The following is a 20,496-nucleotide window of genomic DNA, read 5'->3' as shown; positions in this document are numbered from 1 at the left end:
ACCACTGCCATACACCAATCGTGACATCCACAAGACATGAGGAATTTACATATTAAGGCATGCAAATTTATCTGATTTTTATGCACAGTGTCTGTTCTGAGGGAACAGCTACTATAAGAATGAATTGTAGGTCTAAGTCAGGGGTAGGCAATTCCGGTTCTCGAGAGCCAGGTCAGGTTTTCAGGCTATACACAATAAATATGCAAGAGGTAGATTTGCATCTCAAGGAGGCAGTGCATGCAAATCCAACTCATACATATTCATGGTGGAGATCTTGAAAACCTGACCTGGCTCCGGCTCTCGAGGACCAGAATTGCCTACCCCTGGCCTAGGTCAAGTTAGTAAAGTTACTTACATGTAAGGGGGAAGTTCTCTGTAGACAGCAGGATAAGCTATCTGAAGGCAGCTTTTAATAGAGGGCTCTGTTTTTGAGTATTTGGCACATAGTGCACAGCCAGGGGTAATTAGCAGTTTCTCTCAAATAAAAACAGCTGGCTGCCTCTGGAGCACAGGTGTCAAAGTCGGTCCTCGAGGGCCAGAATCCAGTCGGGTTTTCAGGATTTCCCTAATGAATCTGCATGAGATCTATTTGCATGCACTGCTTTCAATGCATATTCATTGGGGAAATCCTGAAAACCCGACTGGATTCCGGCCCTCGAGGAGGGACTTTGACACCCCTGCTTGGAGCAATGAGATCCTATCCCAATATCCGCCCCCTAAATTATTTTTCAGATGGACTACTAATGCTATACTTAGGGTCAGTGCAAGAGTATGGGATGTCCTAGGTCAGGGGTAGGCAATTCCAGTCCTCGAGAGCCGGAGCCAGGTCAGGTTTTCAGGATATCCACAATAAATATGCATGAGGTAGATTTGCATCTCAAGGAGGCAGTGCATGCAAATCCAACCCAACTCATACATATTCATTGTGGATATCCTGAAAACCTGGCCTGGCTCCGGCTCTCGAGGAACTGAATTACCTACCCCCCCCACCCTCTCATCCTTTGAAGTATAATTCGGCTGCAACTAAAAGTATGTCCGATTCTTTGAGTGTCTGAAGCTATTGTTTTACTTTGAGTGCAGCTGCTCTTTGCTGCCCTAGGCTACCGCCTAGTTCTGCCCCGACCATTGAAGCCTGTGGTAACCTCAGCGAACCTCCTACCCCTCTGCCTTCCTCCAAATCCCCGAATTGCTTCACCACGGCAAGAAAAGGAATTTGAAAGCCTAATTTTGGCCTTCGCCTCCCCCCCCCCCCTCGTGCGCAGGGCCTTGAGAGGACAGTAGGAAGCAAAGCCAGCATGTGACGAGAGCTCGAAGCATCCGATTGTTCTGTAACAATGTGGCGAAATGGAAGGGCGAGAGCGTGCGGCAAGCTCTCCGGTGTCGGAACCTGGGCGTCGATCCAGCCTGGGCCGTGAGAGCGGAGCGCTGGCCACAGTTCAGCAGACCGAGCTGTCTCGCCTTCCGAGAGGATGAGTGGAAGGGGCAATCAGCCCCCCGTGTGCAGGTACCGGGGGCTCGGAGTCCCCCCCTCCCCCCAGCCGATCCGCCCGGGAGCCCCGGCGCCCCCCCTCCTCCTCCTCTCACGCTCTTTCTCTCTCTCTCTCTGCTGCAGGTGCGGCGAGATGACTTCCCCGGAGCCTAACCGCTCGCCCCCGGGCTACCGTAACCCCACCGAGGTGAAGATGAGCCAGATGGTGCTGCCCTGCCACGCCAACTACCGCGGCGAGCTCAGCGTGGGTCAGCTGCTCAAGTGGATCGACACGGCCGCCTGCCTGGCCGGTGAGTGCCGGAGGGGGAGGGGGGACCACCGGGACCAGCCGTGGCTTTTAAAGTGGATCGGATTGCGCTGCTTTCCTGGCTGGACGGGGAAACTTTGGGTTTTTACAGAGTCGACGTTAAACTCCGTGGCGGAGTGGGCAGAATCGGAGCGGAGCTGGCAACGTTCGGGGAGTGCTCAAGTACTTGGCAGCAAAGAGTTAATGGGGAGGGGGTAGTGGGGGGGTCTGAATTTGGGGTGCGGATGCCGAGGTGTAACCAGCCAACCAGGAGAAAGACCGGGGGAGGGAGATCATGTCCAGAGCTGCCACGTTTTCCGGTTGGGAGACTTCCTGGTTAGTTTGAAATTCCAAAGCAGGGTAGGATTTCGTAGGCCTCGATTCTATCTCCCCCCCCCCCCCCTTGACGCTTCAGGATAGGGTGGTCGGAAAACCAGAACTGGTTTGGATTTCACCTCAGAAATTAGACAGCTTGGTAGCTGAGCTCAAGATGAAACACAGCACTACATTTGAGAGACTGACCCTGGCTGGGGAGGGAGGCTCATCAGGGTCATGGTGTGTGCCTCCCCTAAGACCTGTAACTACTAGAAGAAAGGAGGGAATAGGCCTGTGTGAACCTCATGTGGAGTGTTATTTCCAGTTCTGCAAGTCAGTCTCTGAAAGATTATAGACCTGGAGGAATGCCAGGAAAAAAAAAACCACCACCCTACCAAAATGATATAGTGGTCTCCAACTCCAACCCTTTGCAGGGCCACATTTTGGCTTTGTAGGTACTTGGAGGGCCTCCGAAAAAAATAGTGAATGTCTTATTCAAGAAATGACAAATTTGCATGAGGTAAAACTCTTTATAGTTTATAAATCTTTCCTTTTGGCCAAGTCTTAATAATAATAATAATAATAATAATAATATTGTTATTTATAGCTAAAGAGGCATATGATCAAGAAACTCTTTTATTTTACTTTTGTGATTATGAAAAACATACCGAGGGCCTCAAAATAGTACCTGGCGGGCCGCGAGTTTGAGACCACTGATTTAAAGTCTACTCCAAAGGCTCTATCAAGTGACGGGCTTAGGCACCAACATTTCAAAGATTTTCGCTCCCTGAACACAAGGAGCTTGCTCAGTAATGTGGATGCTTAGCTTGGTGGTTGCAGTTAAGTAGCTGAAAACTTAGCACCCCCAGTCAGGAAAAGGATTTTTGCATTTAGCTCATGCCTTTTTCAGTAATAGCTCAAGAAGGTGAGTTCCATTTGGGGGGGTTTTCCTGTCCCTGGAGAGCTTTCGGTCAATCAGTTTGAAAAGTTGTCTCTTACGCACTTCAGAATACAAACACATATGTCCTAGAGAGGGGAGTGGAAGGTATGAGAGACATTCAGATACCTCTTTACGTAGTCATGGAAAAAGTTAGACAGTGTCCTATGTTGTTCAGAGCTGTGCTCTTAAAAAAAAAAAAAGCTTAAGGGTGATCTGAGGTCAGCATGTGAGGAGGAGACTGTTTCTAGGCTCTTTGGCTTTGCATTTGTTAAATAAATAAGTTTTTAAATAGTGAACATACAAAAAAAAACAAAAAACCAAACCCAATTGATAAGAAAGAATGGAAGCTGGCAACCCCTGGCATGTGTGCTGCTTGCTGCTTCCTTTGCAATGCCAGCACTGCAGAAGCCCTGCCAACAAAGCAGTGTTAGGACCCACCTTGATTTTCTGCTCTTATTTTTCACGGTAAAGTCTCTTGGTCGTTGCTCAGTGACGTTTGGGCCCCCTTGGGGAGAGGGGAGAATGGGGAGCAAGAGAAGTGGTCACTGGATCTACAAAAATCGCCTCTCATTGCCCTAATTTTCTCATCACTTCTCTGCAGCTGGGAATCCTTTTGTACACAAATTAGAGAATGACACGGTGACAAAATTCATCACCGTCCCCGTCCCCGCGGATAACCGCGGGAAACCATCTTTATGTCATTCTTTAAGGAGAGAGGGAAGAATCAGAGTATGAATGGCCACAACCACTGACCCGCAAGCTTTGCTTTGAAGAATGCTGGTGTAGAAGGACTGAGGTTGAAACAGACACTAAAGAATGACAGTCTCTGGTATCCAGAGCAGATATTGTGATGTCATAATGCCTCATTCCACCAGTGCCTAAGAGCCAATCACATCAGTGATGTCACAATGGCTCACATAAGAATCAGAGTATGATTGGCCACAACCACTGACCCGCAAGCTTTGCTTTGAAGAATGCTGGTGTAGAAGGACTGAGGTTGAAATAGACACTAGAAAATGACATGGGATTATTTCCCGCGGTTATCCGCGGGGACGGGAACGGTGATGAATTTTGTCACCGTGTCATTCTCTAGTACACATGTCAGATAGGGCTAGATTCACTAAGCAAACCGAGCGGGTACCGATTGGTTTGCGAGCCCTTTGCGACCTGATTTCCCTCCTGCAGTATTCACTAACCTGTTTTGCGATCCGATTCCAAGTGCGCGTGCAAATGAGGGGAACTGCATGCAAAGTAGGCAGGGACGCGATTCACTAAACAAATTTGCCGATTCGACTGTGCTGGCCGATCAACCTAAAAAGCGACGGCTGAGGACCAGTCGCTGAAGCCCTTTCCGACTGCCTTCTGCTGCCCTGCTCTCAGCCCTGATCTCCTGCTTCCCTGATCTGCCTGCCCGCCCCGACTTTCCCACCGTTCCCCGCAGTGTAAGCTCATGGTTTTTAACACGCAGGCTTTAAGCGGGTTAAAACCACGGGCTGTAAAAAAAAGTTTTTAAAAAGGGAGGAAAAAAAGGTGCAGGGCCGGAGGTCCAGCGCATGCGCGGGGATCGCTATAGAGCGATCCATGCCGGCAGATGGAGCATTTCTCCGATCGCCCCCATCTGTGTGTTGCAGTTAGATGAATTGGTCGGACCTGCCCGGATTGGGCCCGATCGGGCAGGTTAGTGAATCTAGCCCATAGGCTTTGAAAATCCTTTGCTATTTTTTTGCCAGCTTAAGTTCATCACATACAATCACACCCAAGCCCCGCTCTTCGGTCATGCACATAAGTTCTTCACCCCCTAAACTGTACATACGTACAGGAGTAGGACATGTTAAAAATCGGGCCTCGGATGTGCAGGCACTGCAGCAGTATGATGAAGCTAGAGTAGTACAGTATAGAGAATGACACGGGGAAAAAATCTGTCCCCGTCACCGGCCCACCATCCTCTGCACCGCCCCGTCACTGCCGATCCCTTCACCGCACCGTCACCGCCATCCCTTTCACCGCCCCGTCACCGCCACTGCCATCCCATTCACCGCCCCGTCACCGTCCCCGCTGCATCCATATAAGCCTTTTTCCTTTCACTCCCTCCTTCCAATTTGCACTAGCGATCACACGGTCCCCGCGGCCACTACCTGCCTGCCCGGTCGATCCTGGTGTTTGGCCGGCTCTCTCCCTTCTCTTCACCTTGGTTTGTGGGTTTTCTTTTTCGGCAACCTGCGCGCTTTCCCAGGGAGCCGCACACGCGTGGCTGCTCAGTGTTCGATCTTCTGCTCTGCTGCAACTTCCTGTTTCCGGTTGCGTCAGAGCAGAAGATCGAGGCTGAGCAGCGGCGGGTGTGCGCGGCTCTCTGGTAGCGTGCGGGTCGCCGAGGAGGAGGATCTGCGGACTGGGGTGAGGAGAGGGGAGAGAGCTGGCTGGACACTGGAATCGATTGGGCGGGCGGGTGTGAGCTGCGGGGACCGCGCGATCCTTCATGCCTCACTGCGGGGGACAAGACCATTCACCGCCCCGCGGGCGGTGAATGGCCTTGTCCCCGTCGCCGCAGCGACTGCTAGTTTTCTTCCCCGTTTTCGGCGGGTGACCCGCGGCTAAAATGCGGTGGCCGCGGGTAAACCGCCACCGTGTCATTCTCTAGTACAGTACTCCCCCCGATATTCGGGGGGGGGGGGGGGTGTTCCGTTCCAGGAAGAAGCGGTCGGAGAATACCGGGACTGACCTGGTCCGCGAACCGCAAATTCGCGGGGGAACACTGTATTTAACTAGTATAGGCTTCAGTGTTTAAGCTTGAAATCTTTTGGTGGCCCTCGGAGCTTTCTCGTGTTCACGTTGCATCCTTTACATGAAAACAGTAGGAGACCACTGGCTTAACGCATTAAAAAAAAAAAAAAAAAAATGGCCAAAAGACTAACTCTGCTCACACGGGCACAAATTCTTCAGCGAGGCTGCCCTCACAGTTGTACAAATCCAGATTGATTTATTTTTCTCAGTAAGAAACATTTTAAGTTTGTCATCTGAAATACACGGAAGCAGAGTAGCTTGCCACAAGCTCTGCATTATCGAATGCAACATTTTCGTTCCCGTCAGATATGCCAAACTAAGCAGGTTTATTTTTTTGAATGATGCCGTTGTTCGAAGTGGCATCTTCTTGGCACCTGTGAGTGTGAACAAGCTGTGTTCACTGCCTCGTTTATCTGGCACATTATGTCCAGCTTTCTGACAGCCTGGAGGGCAGAGCTTTTCTGGGCCAACTGTTTACCATGGATGTCTACAACCTCTATGAAGTCTTTTTTTTTTTAAATATTTCTTTATTCATTTTTAAACTTTCAACAAGTAATTCATTATACAATCATATACACTGTAATAATACTTATTAATCATACATTCAATGAAATCGAATTATAACTTCATCCTCCCAGGAAGACAGCAAGTTTTGATTCTATTAAAACTTATTCCAGCAGTGCTCCATGGATTCTCTTCCCCCCCCCCCAACAAGGGGTAATGGATAATAAGCCCCAGAATCTTGCTTAAGCAAATGGCGAGTCGACTGGACCAATAACTCCAGGTAACGCACAAGTATTAGCACTATAACCTTTGACCTTAGCATTTATTTAACATTAACATGGGAAGACCTTTTAACAGTGTCTGAGCCAATTAACACTCATGAGAAAGCATTTTGTACTCCAACCTGCCGTAGGACCAGCAGGGCTGGCGTCCCCTCTGCAAATCTCCAAGACCCCTCCCCCCCCATTCAGTAAAGGTGCCCAGCCACCAGGAATATTGAGGTTCTTCTGTCCCTTCTTCTTTCCAATACCGGCAGTAGGCATGATCATATATAGTTAGAATATCCCAGCTTATATCTATGACTTGGGTATCAGTGCTAGATTTTACAATGCAAATGAAACAACATAGTCATTTCAATAAGTTATACAAGGGAGGAACTGAGAGGCAGGGCAAGAGGTAAGTGTGGTGGCCGCTAATGAGATGGCCCTATGCTGTTCCCACAGCCCCTGCCACTTACGTGACAGGAGTCATCGCAGCCGTAACGTTTGCTTCTGGTGCTAGTGTGATCTGAAAGAAGGGGGGGAGGGGGAGGTTACAGGGCCTTATTGAGACCAGCTGTCGTGTACCGGGCACATTTCCTGGCCATAATTCCGGTGGCTTCTCTGGAGGATAAACAGCCCAGCAGTTTGGCATTGTTATAGCGTCGGTGATTCTTATGATTTAAGCACATGTCCATGTCCCATGAAAACATCCTCTTTGCCATTACGGACTAGAAGACTTATGTTTCATCTCATTGTGGCACTAAACTTCCATTTCAGCACTGAAGGCCTGCAAGTGTCCTCCGGCTTCCCAGCCTCACCTTCTAAGCAGCCTGCAGAGGATCGCCGTTCAGCTGTAGCGATCCTAGCAGGCTGCCGTCGGCCTCCGCTGCGCGTTCCTTCTGCCGTGGTCCCACCACTCCTCTGAGACCGGGAAGCCGAGAGAGAGAGATGGTGCACAATGGGATGGAGGGAGGGAAGGAACAGAAAGGGTATTTTCTCGCGGGCCAAACCTAATTGCCCCGCATGCCTGATTTTTGACACCCCTGGTTTCGGGCATAGGGCAGGACGCATGTGCAAATTCAAATTGGTGCCGCTTAGCTCCAGTAATTAATTGTTAGCCCCTAATTGACTAATTAGTTTGCACGTGCATTTGGGATCCATACCTAACATTGGGCAACCTATATTATGCCTCATTAACCTCCCCCCCCCCTTTTATGAAGCTGCGTTAGTGTTTTTGTCGCCTGCAGCGACTGTAAAAATTTTGACACTCATGGGAATTCTATGAGCATCGGAGCTTTTACCGTCATGGCTGGTGATAAAAAAAACCTTAACGTAGATTCATAAAAGGGGGAGGGGGGAGTAAGAAAAGAGCAGATGGTTTACTAACAGCGTGCACTCATACTGGTGAATGACGTTCATTTGAAGTGACTTCACTTGAGAGAACGCATGCTCTCTTACCTGTTTTCTCTTTCAGCTGAAAGGCATGCCGGCTGTCCTTGTGTCACTGCCTCCATGGACGACATATATTTTGAGCACACCATCAGGTAGATATTTTCCTCTTTGCTTGTTGAATAAACGCGTTTAAGACAGGACGAGCCTGATTCTATAAATGGTGCCTAAATCCTAGGTATCATAACGATACAAAGGAAAACACAACCCCACGGGCGAACTATAGGAACCAAAAAGGAAGTGGGGAAGGGACACTGGTCAAACCACTATGTAGACAAACACATTTATTTAAAATATTTCAGTTAAAATTTGCACAAGTATACACATGAATAAAACAAAATGTGGCAATCACGTAAAGCCCTTTGTAATAGAGCATATACTGGACCCCAACACGGTCCATGTTTCGGCCACAAGGGCCTTCCTCAGGGGTGTAAAAGTAGCCTAACGGAACAACAATAATAATGATTAAAGATACATACAAATGTGATATGTACCGGAGATAAATTCTTAAAAAACACACATGTAGAGGAGTGTACGTAGAAGAACAATCCATAAAATATAAAAACACATTTGAAATGAAAGTAACATAAAAACGTCAGCCTAGATTGCATTAAATATCGAAATATAAAAGCCATAAAAATATGAGCATGGTAATAAGCACAAATACTTCGACCAAGCAATAAAATGAAACATATAAGACATAGATATCTTAAATACATAAATGTCATAAAATCATGGATAAAATACAGAAAATATATATAAGCAAGTAATAATATGAAACATAAATATCATGAGTTTATGTGAATAATGTGATGTACCTGAATGTAACAACATGCAAAAAGAAACCAGCAGATATAAACAAAAGGAGCAGAGCGGAATCGGATAAAGCCAGACCTACCCAGTAGATGGCGCCAGTTGACATAAGATCAAGCCAAACTAAGGTTAATAAAAAATTCCCATCCCTAGTGTTCAACCGCGCAAAGAAATGCTCCAGTTCTGTAATTTCCCCTGCCCATAGAAGAAAGACATCATCGTGGTTTGACCAGTGTCCCTTCACCGCTTCCTTTTTTGTGCCTAAATCCTAGGCGCCATTCAGCGCGGTTTATAGAATCGCACCTAGTGGTGCCAAACCAGTCTTAAGTTGGATTGGATTTAGTATTTGATTTACCACTATTGACACTTAGCGGTGTACAATAAAAATCTTATTTAAAATACAATACAGTCACTTCACAAAATCTATTTTTTTTTTTACCCCCAATAAAAGCATAAAACAATAGTTCAAATTAACAGAATCGAGTCAATCATTGCTAAATCCTATAGTCATAGTTTGCTTCCATAATATTGCTGAAATAATTCTGTTTTCAACAGCTTGCAAAATGACAAAATATGACAAACCATCAGAATTTGTTAAACAAAGAATTCCATAAAGCAGGACCTGCTTAAGAAAAAGCTCTGCTTCTCATGAAAACAGCTTTCTTCAGGGTATGGCACTGCATGATGGCTAAAATGTCAGTTCTTTCTACACAGACACAGTGAGACCCGGAAACCTGCTACAATTAGGGACACATATTTTAAACTCAATTAATTCAAGCATTTACTGATTGTAAACCACGTGCATAGCTAAGGAAACAATTCAACTGTATTAAAAGATACCTTCTTATTTAAAAACCTGATCCCATAACTTAATTTAAATCTGATCAGGCACACGTCCACTATAGATGACCTGTCTGATGTTATGAAAAGCCAAAAATTATATTAAAGTCTTAATGTCACCTCAGTAAGAGCAACACACATCCCTCTACTGTAAAACACTAAACACAAACTTATGTAAAAAACAAACAAACCACACATTCAGAGCCTTAACTCCTGAGACTCAAAGAGCAACAACACATCTTGTGTGAAAAGACAGGACTGTAAATATTAACAGTAGGCCTTAAAACTCCAGTCCACACCTCCAATCCAATCTTTAGGCTTTTATATCGGGTCTTCGCTGAGATAGGGCTCGACTTGGTTTACAATAATTATTTCTTCGCATAAAGCAAGATCATTAGAATAAAAGTACACCGAAATAAGAACATCATTATTTGAGTCTATTGATGATTTCTGAAACAGTAGCGTTTTTAAGGATTTATGAAAAATTTGAAGAGAAGAAAGGATTCTAATTTCAAAAGGAAGATCGTTTCAAACTTTTGCGAAGGAGCGAAAAGTATAACTAGTGAGGAAACAGGTCTGCAACAAGATCTCAACACAGAAACTACAGTAAGCCCTGCGAATCTGCGGTTTCAGTATCCACAGATTCGGTTATTTGCGATTTTTAATTTCTGGACCTTCCCCGCATCCCTCCCGCCTTCCTGGTGGTCTAGTCAGTGTAGTGGTTCCCAACCCTGTCCTAGAGGACCACAGCCAGTCGGGTTTTTGGGATAACCCTAATGAATATGCATAAGAGAGATTTGCATATAATGGAGGGATGACTTAACTACAGTATTTAAAAGTATTTGTATTAAAGACTAAAAGCATCTTTAAAAAGGAAAGTTTTTAATTTATTTTTAAAGAGACTGAGTTCCTTTTCATCTCTTATGTATTGTGGCAAAGAGTTCCAAGTCTGGGGGGCCACAATTGAGAACATGTCATGACGTCTGGTACCTACCACTTTTAAAGAAGGGACTACCAGTAATTCTTGTGCTAAAGATCGAAGAGTGCGTGATAAATTATAAGGGATAAGCATCCGATTTATAAATGATGGTTCATTTGTGGATAGAGTTTTAAATACTAGCAACAAAATTTTATATGTAATGCGATGAGTAATGGGGAGCCAATGCGACTCGATGAAATAAGGAGTCACATGGTCATACTTTTTACCATTATATAAAAGTTTGACTGCAATATTTTGAATTATTTGTAAACGTTTTTTTTCTTTTTGTGTAATGTTAATTAGTAACGCATTACAATAGTCAAGCTTTGTTATGATCAGTGAGTGTAATAAAATATTTAAAGATTTAGGTTCAAGAAATTTAGAAATTGAACGGATCATTCGCAATCTGTAGAAACAAGATTTGATAGTGTTGCTAATATGTTCATAGTAGGAAAAATTTTCATCAATCATAACCCCAAGTATTTTTAATGAAGGAACTAAATCTATATGAATATTATTAATGATAAAAGGAGTAGCTAGTTTTATTCCTTGTTTCCATGAGAAAAGTATTGCTTTTGTTTTAAGGATATTTAATGCTAATCTATTTGCCGCCAGCCAATTTTTAATTGTGTCGAGTTTTTTGTTAATCTGGGAGATTTCTTCTGAATGTTCGGGATTTAAAGGGTGAGACAATTGAATGTCATCTGCATAGGTGTATGGAGTAAAGCCGATAGATTGGCATAAACTTAGTAACGGTGAAAGAAAAATGTTGAACAGTAAAGGTGATAATATAGATCCTTGAGGAATTCCATAGCTGAGGGAGTAAGGTTTTGAACTTGTATTGTTGAAATGGACTGTATATTGTCTGTTTGCTAAAAAAGAAACGAACCATTGTAAAACCTGATCGCAAACACCAATAGATTTTAATCTATCTAAAAGTACAGCATGGTCTATCGTATCGAATGCAGCCGATAGGTCCAAAGAAAAAAGTATAACGGAACTATGGTGATCTAGGTGATAGTTTATATTTGTTGTAAGCCCGATCAATGAGTATTCTGTGCTATGGTATTTTCTAAAGCCAGTTTGATTCGGGTGTAAAACGTTGGTAGATTCGGCAAAGTCAGACAGTTGTTCAAAGCCTACTCTCTCAGTTAATTTGGCCAGAAATGGGATGTTAGTGATAGGACGGTAATTTGAAACTTCCTCAGAACTAATTGTCCGATCTTTCAATATAGGTGAAATTTTTGCATTTTTCCAAGATACTGGCACAAAACCTGTACTAAGACTTTTTAAAATAAAGGAGTGAATAAAAGGGCCTAAGTAAGAAAAATTTTTTTTCAGAATTATTGGAGGAATAATTTCTGATCTTGAACCCTTGATGTTAATTCTTTGGAAAAGATCTTCAATATATTCTAGAGAAGGTAAGTTAAAGGTGGAACATTTAGCAGTGGGAAGATAGGTATTATGAAAATTTTCAGTAGAATTATCTAACACTAACTGATCAAAGTTTTGGCGAATATCTCTGATTTTTTTAAGAAAATAGTTGGCGAGATCTTGAGCTGTTGGGTTATTACTATTGCCGTCCTTCTGGGAAGTAGGAATAATAGATTTTAAGATGGAGTAAAGAATAGATGGATTTTTAGCCTTTGATATTTTGTTGGAGTAATACCGTATTTTCGCGGATATAACGCGCACCATTGTAAAACGCGCACAGGGGTATAGCGCGCAGAAATCACGATGATATGTACAAAAACTTTTCTATACCGCGCTCAGGCATATAACGCGCATGCTGCCCGACTCTCCTCTGGCCACCCCGACTCTCCTTTCGCTCTCCCCGACTCTCCTCTGGCCACCCCGACTCTCCTTTCGCCCTCCCCGACTCTCCTCTGGTTGCCCCGACTCACCGTTCACCCGCCCTGACTTTCGGTGCACTGCCCCGCCTCTCCGTGCCTGTCCCCCTTGAAGTCCTGTCCCCCCTTGAAGGTCTGCCTGTCCCCCCTTGAAGGTCTGCCTGTCCCCCCTTGAAGTCCTGTCCCCCTTGAAGGTCTGCCTGTCCCCCTTGAAGATCTGCCTGTCCCCCCTTGAAGTCCTGTCCCCATCCTGAAAGCCTGATGCCCCCCCTCGACGTCCGATTCTTCTCCCCCCTCGGCAGGACCACTCGCACCCCCACCCCGAAGGACCGCCGACTCCCCGACAATATTGGGCCAGGAGGGAGCCCAAATCCTCCTGGCCACGGCGACCCCCTAACCCCACCCCGCACTACATTACGGGCAGGAGGGATCCCAGGCCCTCCTGCCCTCGACGCAAACCCCCTCCCCCCAACGACCGCCCCCCTCCCCAAGAACCTCCGCCCGTCCCCCAGCCGACCCGCGACCCCCCTGGCCGACCCCCACGACACCCCCACCCGCCTTCCCCGTACTTTGTGTAGTTGGGCCAGAAGGGAGCCCAAACCCTCCTGGCCACGGCGACCCCCTAACCCCACCCCGCACTACATTACGGGCAGGAGGGATCCCAGGCCCTCCTGCCCTCGACGCAAACCCCCCTCCCTCCAACGACCGCCCCCCCCAAGAACCTCCGACCGACCCGCGACCCCCCTGGCCGACCCCCCCACCCCCCTTCCCCGTACCTTTGGAAGTTGGCCGGACAGACGGGAGCCAAACCCGCCTGTCCGGCAGGCAGCCAACGAAGGAATGAGGCCGGATTGGCCCATCCGTCCTAAAGCTCCGCCTACTGGTGGGGCCTAAGGCGCGTGGGCCAATCAGAATAGGCCCTGGAGCCTTAGGTCCCACCTGGGGGCGCGGCCTGAGACACATGGTCGGGTTTGGCCCATGTGCCTCAGGCCGCGCCCCCAGGTGGGACCTAAGGCTCCAGGGCCTATTCTGATTGGCCCACGCGCCTTAGGCCCCACCAGTAGGCGGAGCTTTAGGACGGATGGGCCAATCCGGCCTCATTCCTTCGTTGGCTGCCTGCCGGACAGGCGGGTTTGGCTCCCGTCTGTCCGGCCAACTTCCAAAGGTACGGGGAAGGGGGGTGGGGGGGTCGGCCAGGGGGGTCGCGGGTCGGTCGGAGGTTCTTGGGGGGGGGGCGGTCGTTGGAGGGAGGGGGGTTTGCGTCGAGGGCAGGAGGGCCTGGGATCCCTCCTGCCCGTAATGTAGTGCGGGGTGGGGTTAGGGGGTCGCCGTGGCCAGGAGGGTTTGGGCTCCCTTCTGGCCCAACTACACAAAGTACGGGGAAGGCGGGTGGGGGTGTCGTGGGGGTCGGCCAGGGGGGTCGCGGGTCGGCTGGGGGACGGGCGGAGGTTCTTGGGGGGGGGGCGGTCGTTGGGGGGAGGGGGTTTGCGTCGAGGGCAGGAGGGCCTGGGATCCCTCCTGCCCGTAATGTAGTGCGGGGTGGGGTTAGGGGGTCGCCGTGGCCAGGAGGGTTTGGGCTCCCTCCTGGCCCGATATTGTTGGGGAGTCGGCGGTCCTTCGGGGTGAGGGTGCGAGTGGTCCTGCCGGGGGGGGGGGGGTGTATCGGACGTCGGGGAGTCGGCCGGGCAAGAGGGCTTGGGCTCCCTCTTGCTCCGATCGTGAATGCGGGTGCGGGTGGGAGCGCGTGCGAGCGGTCGTTCGGGGTGGGGGTGCGAGCGGTCCTGCTGGGGGGGTGAATCGGGCGTCGGGCGGGGTGGGAACTATGTTTAAAAACTTTTGTATACCGCGCTCAGGCATATAACGCGCGAGGGGTATGCGCGGTACGTAAAATCACGTATAACGCGCGCGTTATATCCGCGAAAATACGGTACTTTCTTTTGGTCTGATTGATTTTTGTCTTGTATAATGATGCTTGATCTTTATAAAACTTTAAATTTTCAGCCGATTTGTTTTTACGCCATTTTCTTTCTAGTGATCTTAGTTGTATTTTGAGTAAATACAGTTCTTGAGTAAACCAAGGATTTTGGATTTTACGGGGCGAAATGATTTTATTTATAATAGGGGCTTCTTTATCCAATAAGTTTTGAATCGCTGAGTTCCAGGAATTGAGTTGTTCCTCTAGAGAGTCAGTGTGTAGATTAAAAATTTTGGGGTTAATATATGTTGAAATATTTGTTAATTCTAATTTTGAGTAATCGTGATAGGAAATCTTTTTTGCTTGCGTGACAGTTGTTGATTGTTTTTTTAAATTTAGTCTCATATGAATGAGATGGTGATCTGACCATGGAATTGAAATGTTAGAGATATCAGAATGAGAAAAACTAACGATGATGGGACTAAAATCATATCTAAAGTGTGGCCAGCTGAGTGCGTTGGATCCTGGATAATAGGTTGGAGGTTTAGAGATTTAGTAAATGATGTAATTTCTTTAGTAAAAGAATTTGCTGGTTCATCAAAATGGATGTTAAAGTCCCCTATAATAAATGGGGAATAATCAGGTAGGTGTTTCCTACTGGTCCAGGGAGCAGAAGATCCAAGGCGGGGATGGAACCCATGTAATGTACGGCAGTGACTGACTTTGTTCCCCTTCCCTCACACTTCTGGCATTAAGGAACCAAAAAATTCAGTGTAAACAAAAATTATTCCTCACAAAAATCAATAATAGGAAGCAAATTTTTCTCTCTCAAGTATAAACAGCAGAGAGCTGAAAATAAAGTTGGAATAACCTTGAACAGATTTGCTCCCTGTAGCTTATCTGAAAGTTGCTCCATTTCTAAGTTCACCAGTGCTGGGGAGTTATATAACATAAAGCAGCATAAAGTCTGTTTTACTACCTGGGATCTAGCTAGGTACTTGGGACCTGGGTTGGCCACTGTTGGAAACAGGATATTGAGGTTGATGGACCTTCGGTCTGTCCCAGTATGGCAGCTCTTATGTTCTTCCAGAGAGCGGTGGAGAGCTGGAATGCTCTTCCGGAGTCTGTTGTAGGGGAAAACACCCTCCAGGGTTTCAAGACTAAGCTGGACAAGTTCCTGCTAAACTGGGACGTACGCAGGTGAGGCTGGACTGCCAGGCACGATGGAGCACTGGTCTGACCCAGCAGCGGCAATTCTTATGTTCTTATGATTTTCGTTTTTGCTGCACTCGTCCATATTTCAGTAATTTTACAGATACCCCTTGTATTCATGCCATGTTATCAATCAACCCTCAAAGTCCATTTATATGCTGTGACTTCTAACCCTCTGGAATCCTGGACCAGGGTCTAGTGCTGTGTCTCGAGGGCACTGGTCTTCTCCTTCGATGCGCTGACACTGTTTTCTTCTTGATTTTAGTGTCGGACAAGTTGTAAATATCAAAGCCAAGGTGAACCGAGCCTTTATCTCCAGCATGGAGGTTTGTATACAACAGACGTTGGTTTTCAGTGCGTGTGATCTGTCCCTGCTCTCTCCTGTGCTGCTCAGAGTGGGAGGCCCTGTGAATGGCACTTGGCTCTACTTGGATCTCTGGTAGGGGAGGTCAAAGCTACTTATCTTCTTTGACCATTTAAGCATTCTACAGCAGCTGGGTGAGTTTAGGAGACAGTTCTTTTAAGTTGGCGCCTAGACACAGGATAGGCGCCAATTTAAAGAACGTTTTCATGATTTTAGTATTTTAATCAGAGATAAGACTGTTGTTAGTCTTATTGAGTTATTTTTATTGCTTTATTGTGTTGCTTTTATTTGTTAATGATATGTGTATGTTTTTGTTATAACTTCATTATGTATGTATTGATGTGATCCGCATAGCATTGTTGGTTATGCGGGCTATACATTTTTAAATAAATAAATAGTAAGGGGGTGTGGACCGCCCTGAGTGCCATCTGGGCGGGGGCACCAGCACCTCTTGTCCTCTCCATCCACCTACCTCTTAAAATCTTTTCTGGCCATGAGCAGAACCTCCTTCCTGCTGCTCGCACCGGCCTCGGCTCTCCTTCTGAGGTTACTTCCTGGTTGCGGAACCAGGAAGTGACATAAAAGAGAGAGCTGATCTCTGAGACTATTCCTTTGAAAAATGCTATTACCACTATAATCAAAGACCAGATTCTTCTTTCACGTAAAATAGAAATGATTGAAAATTACAATCGACGTCTTAACTTAAGAGTATTGAATTTTCCCAAAATTTCTCGTTGGGGGGGAACTCCCAATTACAGAGGAAACAGTCATTTTTCCCTAAAAAATAGGGAAAAAGCGCTGCTTCCTCTATAATGGCGGGGTTCCCCCCACCAACATCCCCCACAACGGGAGTACCAACACTTCTAAGGAAAGTGTGTGTGTGGGGGGGGATTCCCCTCCCACACACCCCCTCGGAGCACTTTAAAATACTGTTTTAATCCAGCGCGCCAACGTCCTGTGCATGATTGCCCGGCATTGTCTCGCGCGGTATAGTCTGTGAACCGTCTTAACTCTCTCTATTTGAATTTCAATGCTGTTAATAAGTATATTTTTTGAAACTGTTTCATGGCGGACCTATTATTAAGTTTCAGTTTACCTCATTCCTTGTATTTATGCTTATTTTTGGTCTTTTTCACTACTGTTAGGCTGTTAACAAAATTGTACGCTTTAGGTTAAGCTGTGCCTGCTGATACCACCTTGGGAGAATCTCTTCCTAAATGATGATAACAAATCAAGTTTCAAGTTTTATTTTGGTTTAATGAATCGCTTATTTAATTTACTAAGCAAAATACGACTTTAGTAAAAAATATAGGCATGTGATTAAATATACCATTTAGTTTTTAAAATAGGTTAGAATGATGGACTTACAGACTAATAGATATATAAGGTAAGAAAGGGCAGAAGTACAATTCAATCTTTTAGAATATAGAAGAGAACAGGAATGAATAGTACAGTGGTACCTTGGATTACGAGCATAATCCGTTCCAGGAGCATGCTCGTAATCCAAAATGCTCGTTTATCAAAGCGAGTTTCCCCATAGGAAATAATGGAAACTCGTTTTGATGCGTTCCCCCCCCCCCCCCCCCGAGAACCGGCATTGCTCTCTCGAAGGCCCCCCCTGCGATCCGGCACCCCCCCCTGCGATGCGGCACCCCCCCCTGCCACGATCCGGCACCCCCCTGCCACGATCCGGCACCCCCACCGACACGATTGGGCACCCCCCTGCCGCTTCTTACCCTCATCTGGGCACCCCGAAGATCGGCCTCCTCGTCTGCTGGGCCTTGAGCATCTGCACATGCTCAAGGCCTGTGAGTCACGTCAAAGGTAGGCACCGGAAATGTAGGCCTTAAAAACCTTGGCCTGCATTTTAGGCGCCAACCTTTGCCGGAAGCGCAATTCTCTAAAGGGTGCCATCGCGTGATTGACATGCTTTTAAGGTGCGCACAGTAGGGGGGGGGCAGGGAAGGAGGGGGGCAGAGAGGAGGATAGGTGCTGGCGCCCCCACCAAGTGGGCACCCAGGTGGATCGTCTTCCCCACCCCCCCTTGCTATGCCACTGCTTATTCCCACCTCATTTTCACGCTAACACCATGTACTTCTAGCAGTTTAAGCAGATGTGACCTGTTTGTATACTCAGTAACGCCCCCTGCTGTCATTTTCAGGTCGGTATCCAGGTCAGTTATGAAGACTTGTGCAGTGGGAAGCAGTGGAATGTGTCTAATGCCTACGCGACCTTTGTAGCGCAGAGTCAAGGATCTGAAAAGGTGCGGTGTGCTCAACGTTTTCCTTTTCTGAGGGTGACATCCTTTGTAAACATAAATTGCTCTACGGATGGCCTGTGAGAAATTTAACAATGTGCTGTTGTTTTCACACTATGAAGTGGACGCGTGGGAGACCCCTCTAGCATACCGCTGCAGAATCCGCTCTCCTGCTCTTCAAAGTTCGTGAAAAGTCTACCCGCTGCCTTCATGTAGCACCTGGATGGCAGCTGGCACATTTTTCTCTGTTATTGTACTTTGAAAGCTTTGGGGATCATTGCCACTTTTTTCTGAGGTGTGTTTACTGCAGCCATTTTGATATCCATCTCATTAGCTGAGCATGGCATTTGATGTTCTAAGCAATGAATTATAGAAAAAGAAAATGTATGTTGCTATTCGCAAGGACTTTTTTCTTTGGGTGCTCAGAACTGTACGCCCCTGTGTGCAGTAGGAGAAAACCAGGATTAAAACCAGGGCCAGAAATGAGACATTCTTGAGCCATATAACCCTGTGTCCCTAATACAAAGTTTATAATGCAAAGGTTCTGCACTGGATAGCCAGGGAAGGCCTTTCGGTGTAACTGAGGGCAGGTGAAAGTGTCAGCTGCTCAGGGTGCAAAAACCTCTACAGTGGCATAGTGAGGAGAGGGCAGGGAAATGTACCACCCTGGGTGCTATCTTAGAAGGGGTGCTGGCACCTGTCCTCCTCTCCACCCAACCCACTTCTTCAAATCTTCACCGGCAGGTGAACTGCACTGGCTTCCGCTCTCTCTATGACATCACTTCCTGGTCGCATCGTGAGCTGCTTCACTGCAGCAACAACCTTTATAACTTGCTGCTCTGCCAGTGTTGGGCCTTCCTCTGCTGGGTCCTGCCTTCATAGAAACAGGAAGACGCGAAGCCAGTAAGAGCTGCGAGTTGTAAAGGTTGCGCTATCAACCGGGGGGGGGGGAGGAGAGGGTGACAGAGGGTGGGAGGGAAGAAAGAGAGATGCCAGACTAGGGGAAGGGAGGGAAAGGAAAGAAGATGCCATGAAAGGGGAGGGAGAGATGCCAGGGCATGGGGGGAGGGAAGGGGACAGATGCCAGACCAGGGGGAAAGGATGGAGGGAGAGAAAGGAAGGTGAGAGGATGCCAGAGCTTGGAGGAGGAGAGAGAGATGGAAGGGAAGGAGAGATACCAGGATGTAAGGGAAGGAGACAGATGTCAGACAGTGGGGTGGGAAGGAAGGAAGGAAAGGAGATGAGAGAGATACCAGAACATTAGGGGAGGGGTGGAGACAGCGAGAAAAATGATGAAGGGATGAAGCTGAAATGAAGGATGAAGCTGTAGAGAAGGGGCACAGGATAGACAGTTTATGGAAGGGACATAGAAAGAAGGAAGATGCATATGGAAGGGGGAGAGGGTGGACAGTGGATGGAAGGGGCAGAAAAAGAAGGCAGATGCTGCATAGAAGGGAGAAAGAGGACAGACACTGGATAGAAAGAAGAGAATGAAGAGAAGATGATTAAAGCAGAAATGACAAAAGGTAGAAAAAAAAGATTTTTTTGTTGCTTAAGAATAAAATAGTATTGTAGTTGTATCATAAGTGTTTATAAATAGAAAATGAAAAGAAGGTAATCTTTTTATTGGACTTATTTTTTTCTAACTTTTGGAGACCTCATGTCAGGACAGGATAGTAACCGCAGTATACTGTACTGACCTGAAGAAGGAGGTTATGGCCTCTGAAAGCTAATTCAAAAATGGATTAGTCCCATAAAATGGTATATTTTTATTTTATTTCTATGTGTTAATTTGTAAAGTGGTGATTATTTGTCCGTTTGTTTCAAATTTACATCTGCTATCTTGCACAGTATTAGGGGACATTTGTCACTGTGTCTGTGGTGTTGCATTGTATGCAGAGTCTGGCTTCTTGGCGGTTCAGTTTAACTTTTATCTACATATTTCTATTTTTAGTTTGTGATTACTTATTCCGTACTGGGCGAGGGTGTATCTGTGTTCTGTGTGTATGAAAACGACACGGTTTTCTGTTAGCACTGACTTTGCAGTATCAATCCGGCTTGTTTAGTTTTACAGTGGGTGTATTGATGTTCTAGTGTTCACTGCAGTGTTTAAGATGCTGCCTTTTCCTAGGTGCACCCATGTTGTGTGACTCGTGGCTTATTACTAAAAATATTTTTTAATAGAGAGGATGGAGGTGTTAAAAAAATGATCAGTCCTGGGTGTCAAATACTAGATCCACCA

The 20,496-nt window shown here is 46.6% G+C and overlaps 1 protein-coding gene across 1 annotated transcript in view; it reads left to right on the top strand.

Annotated features, from left to right (window-relative positions):
• Positions 1 to 987: 987 nt before the first annotated feature.
• Positions 988 to 20,496, top strand: part of ACOT11 (acyl-CoA thioesterase 11) — a 47,373-nt gene continuing 27,864 nt past the window's right edge. The window contains exons 1-5 of the mRNA XM_033916891.1: positions 988 to 1,504; positions 1,613 to 1,779; positions 8,050 to 8,119; positions 15,899 to 15,959; positions 18,159 to 18,260. Of these exons, the coding sequence (XP_033772782.1) occupies positions 1,470 to 1,504; positions 1,613 to 1,779; positions 8,050 to 8,119; positions 15,899 to 15,959; positions 18,159 to 18,260 (435 nt within the window). The 5' untranslated portion in view covers positions 988 to 1,469. The remainder of the gene's footprint in view (positions 1,505 to 1,612; positions 1,780 to 8,049; positions 8,120 to 15,898; positions 15,960 to 18,158; positions 18,261 to 20,496) is intronic.

The sequence above is a fragment of the Geotrypetes seraphini genome, chromosome 12, assembly GCF_902459505.1.
Source record: "Geotrypetes seraphini chromosome 12, aGeoSer1.1, whole genome shotgun sequence".
Taxonomy (NCBI): Eukaryota; Metazoa; Chordata; class Amphibia; order Gymnophiona; family Dermophiidae; genus Geotrypetes; species Geotrypetes seraphini.
Note: the sequence above shows the minus strand (reverse complement) of the source record. Positions and strands in the feature narration are given on the sequence as shown.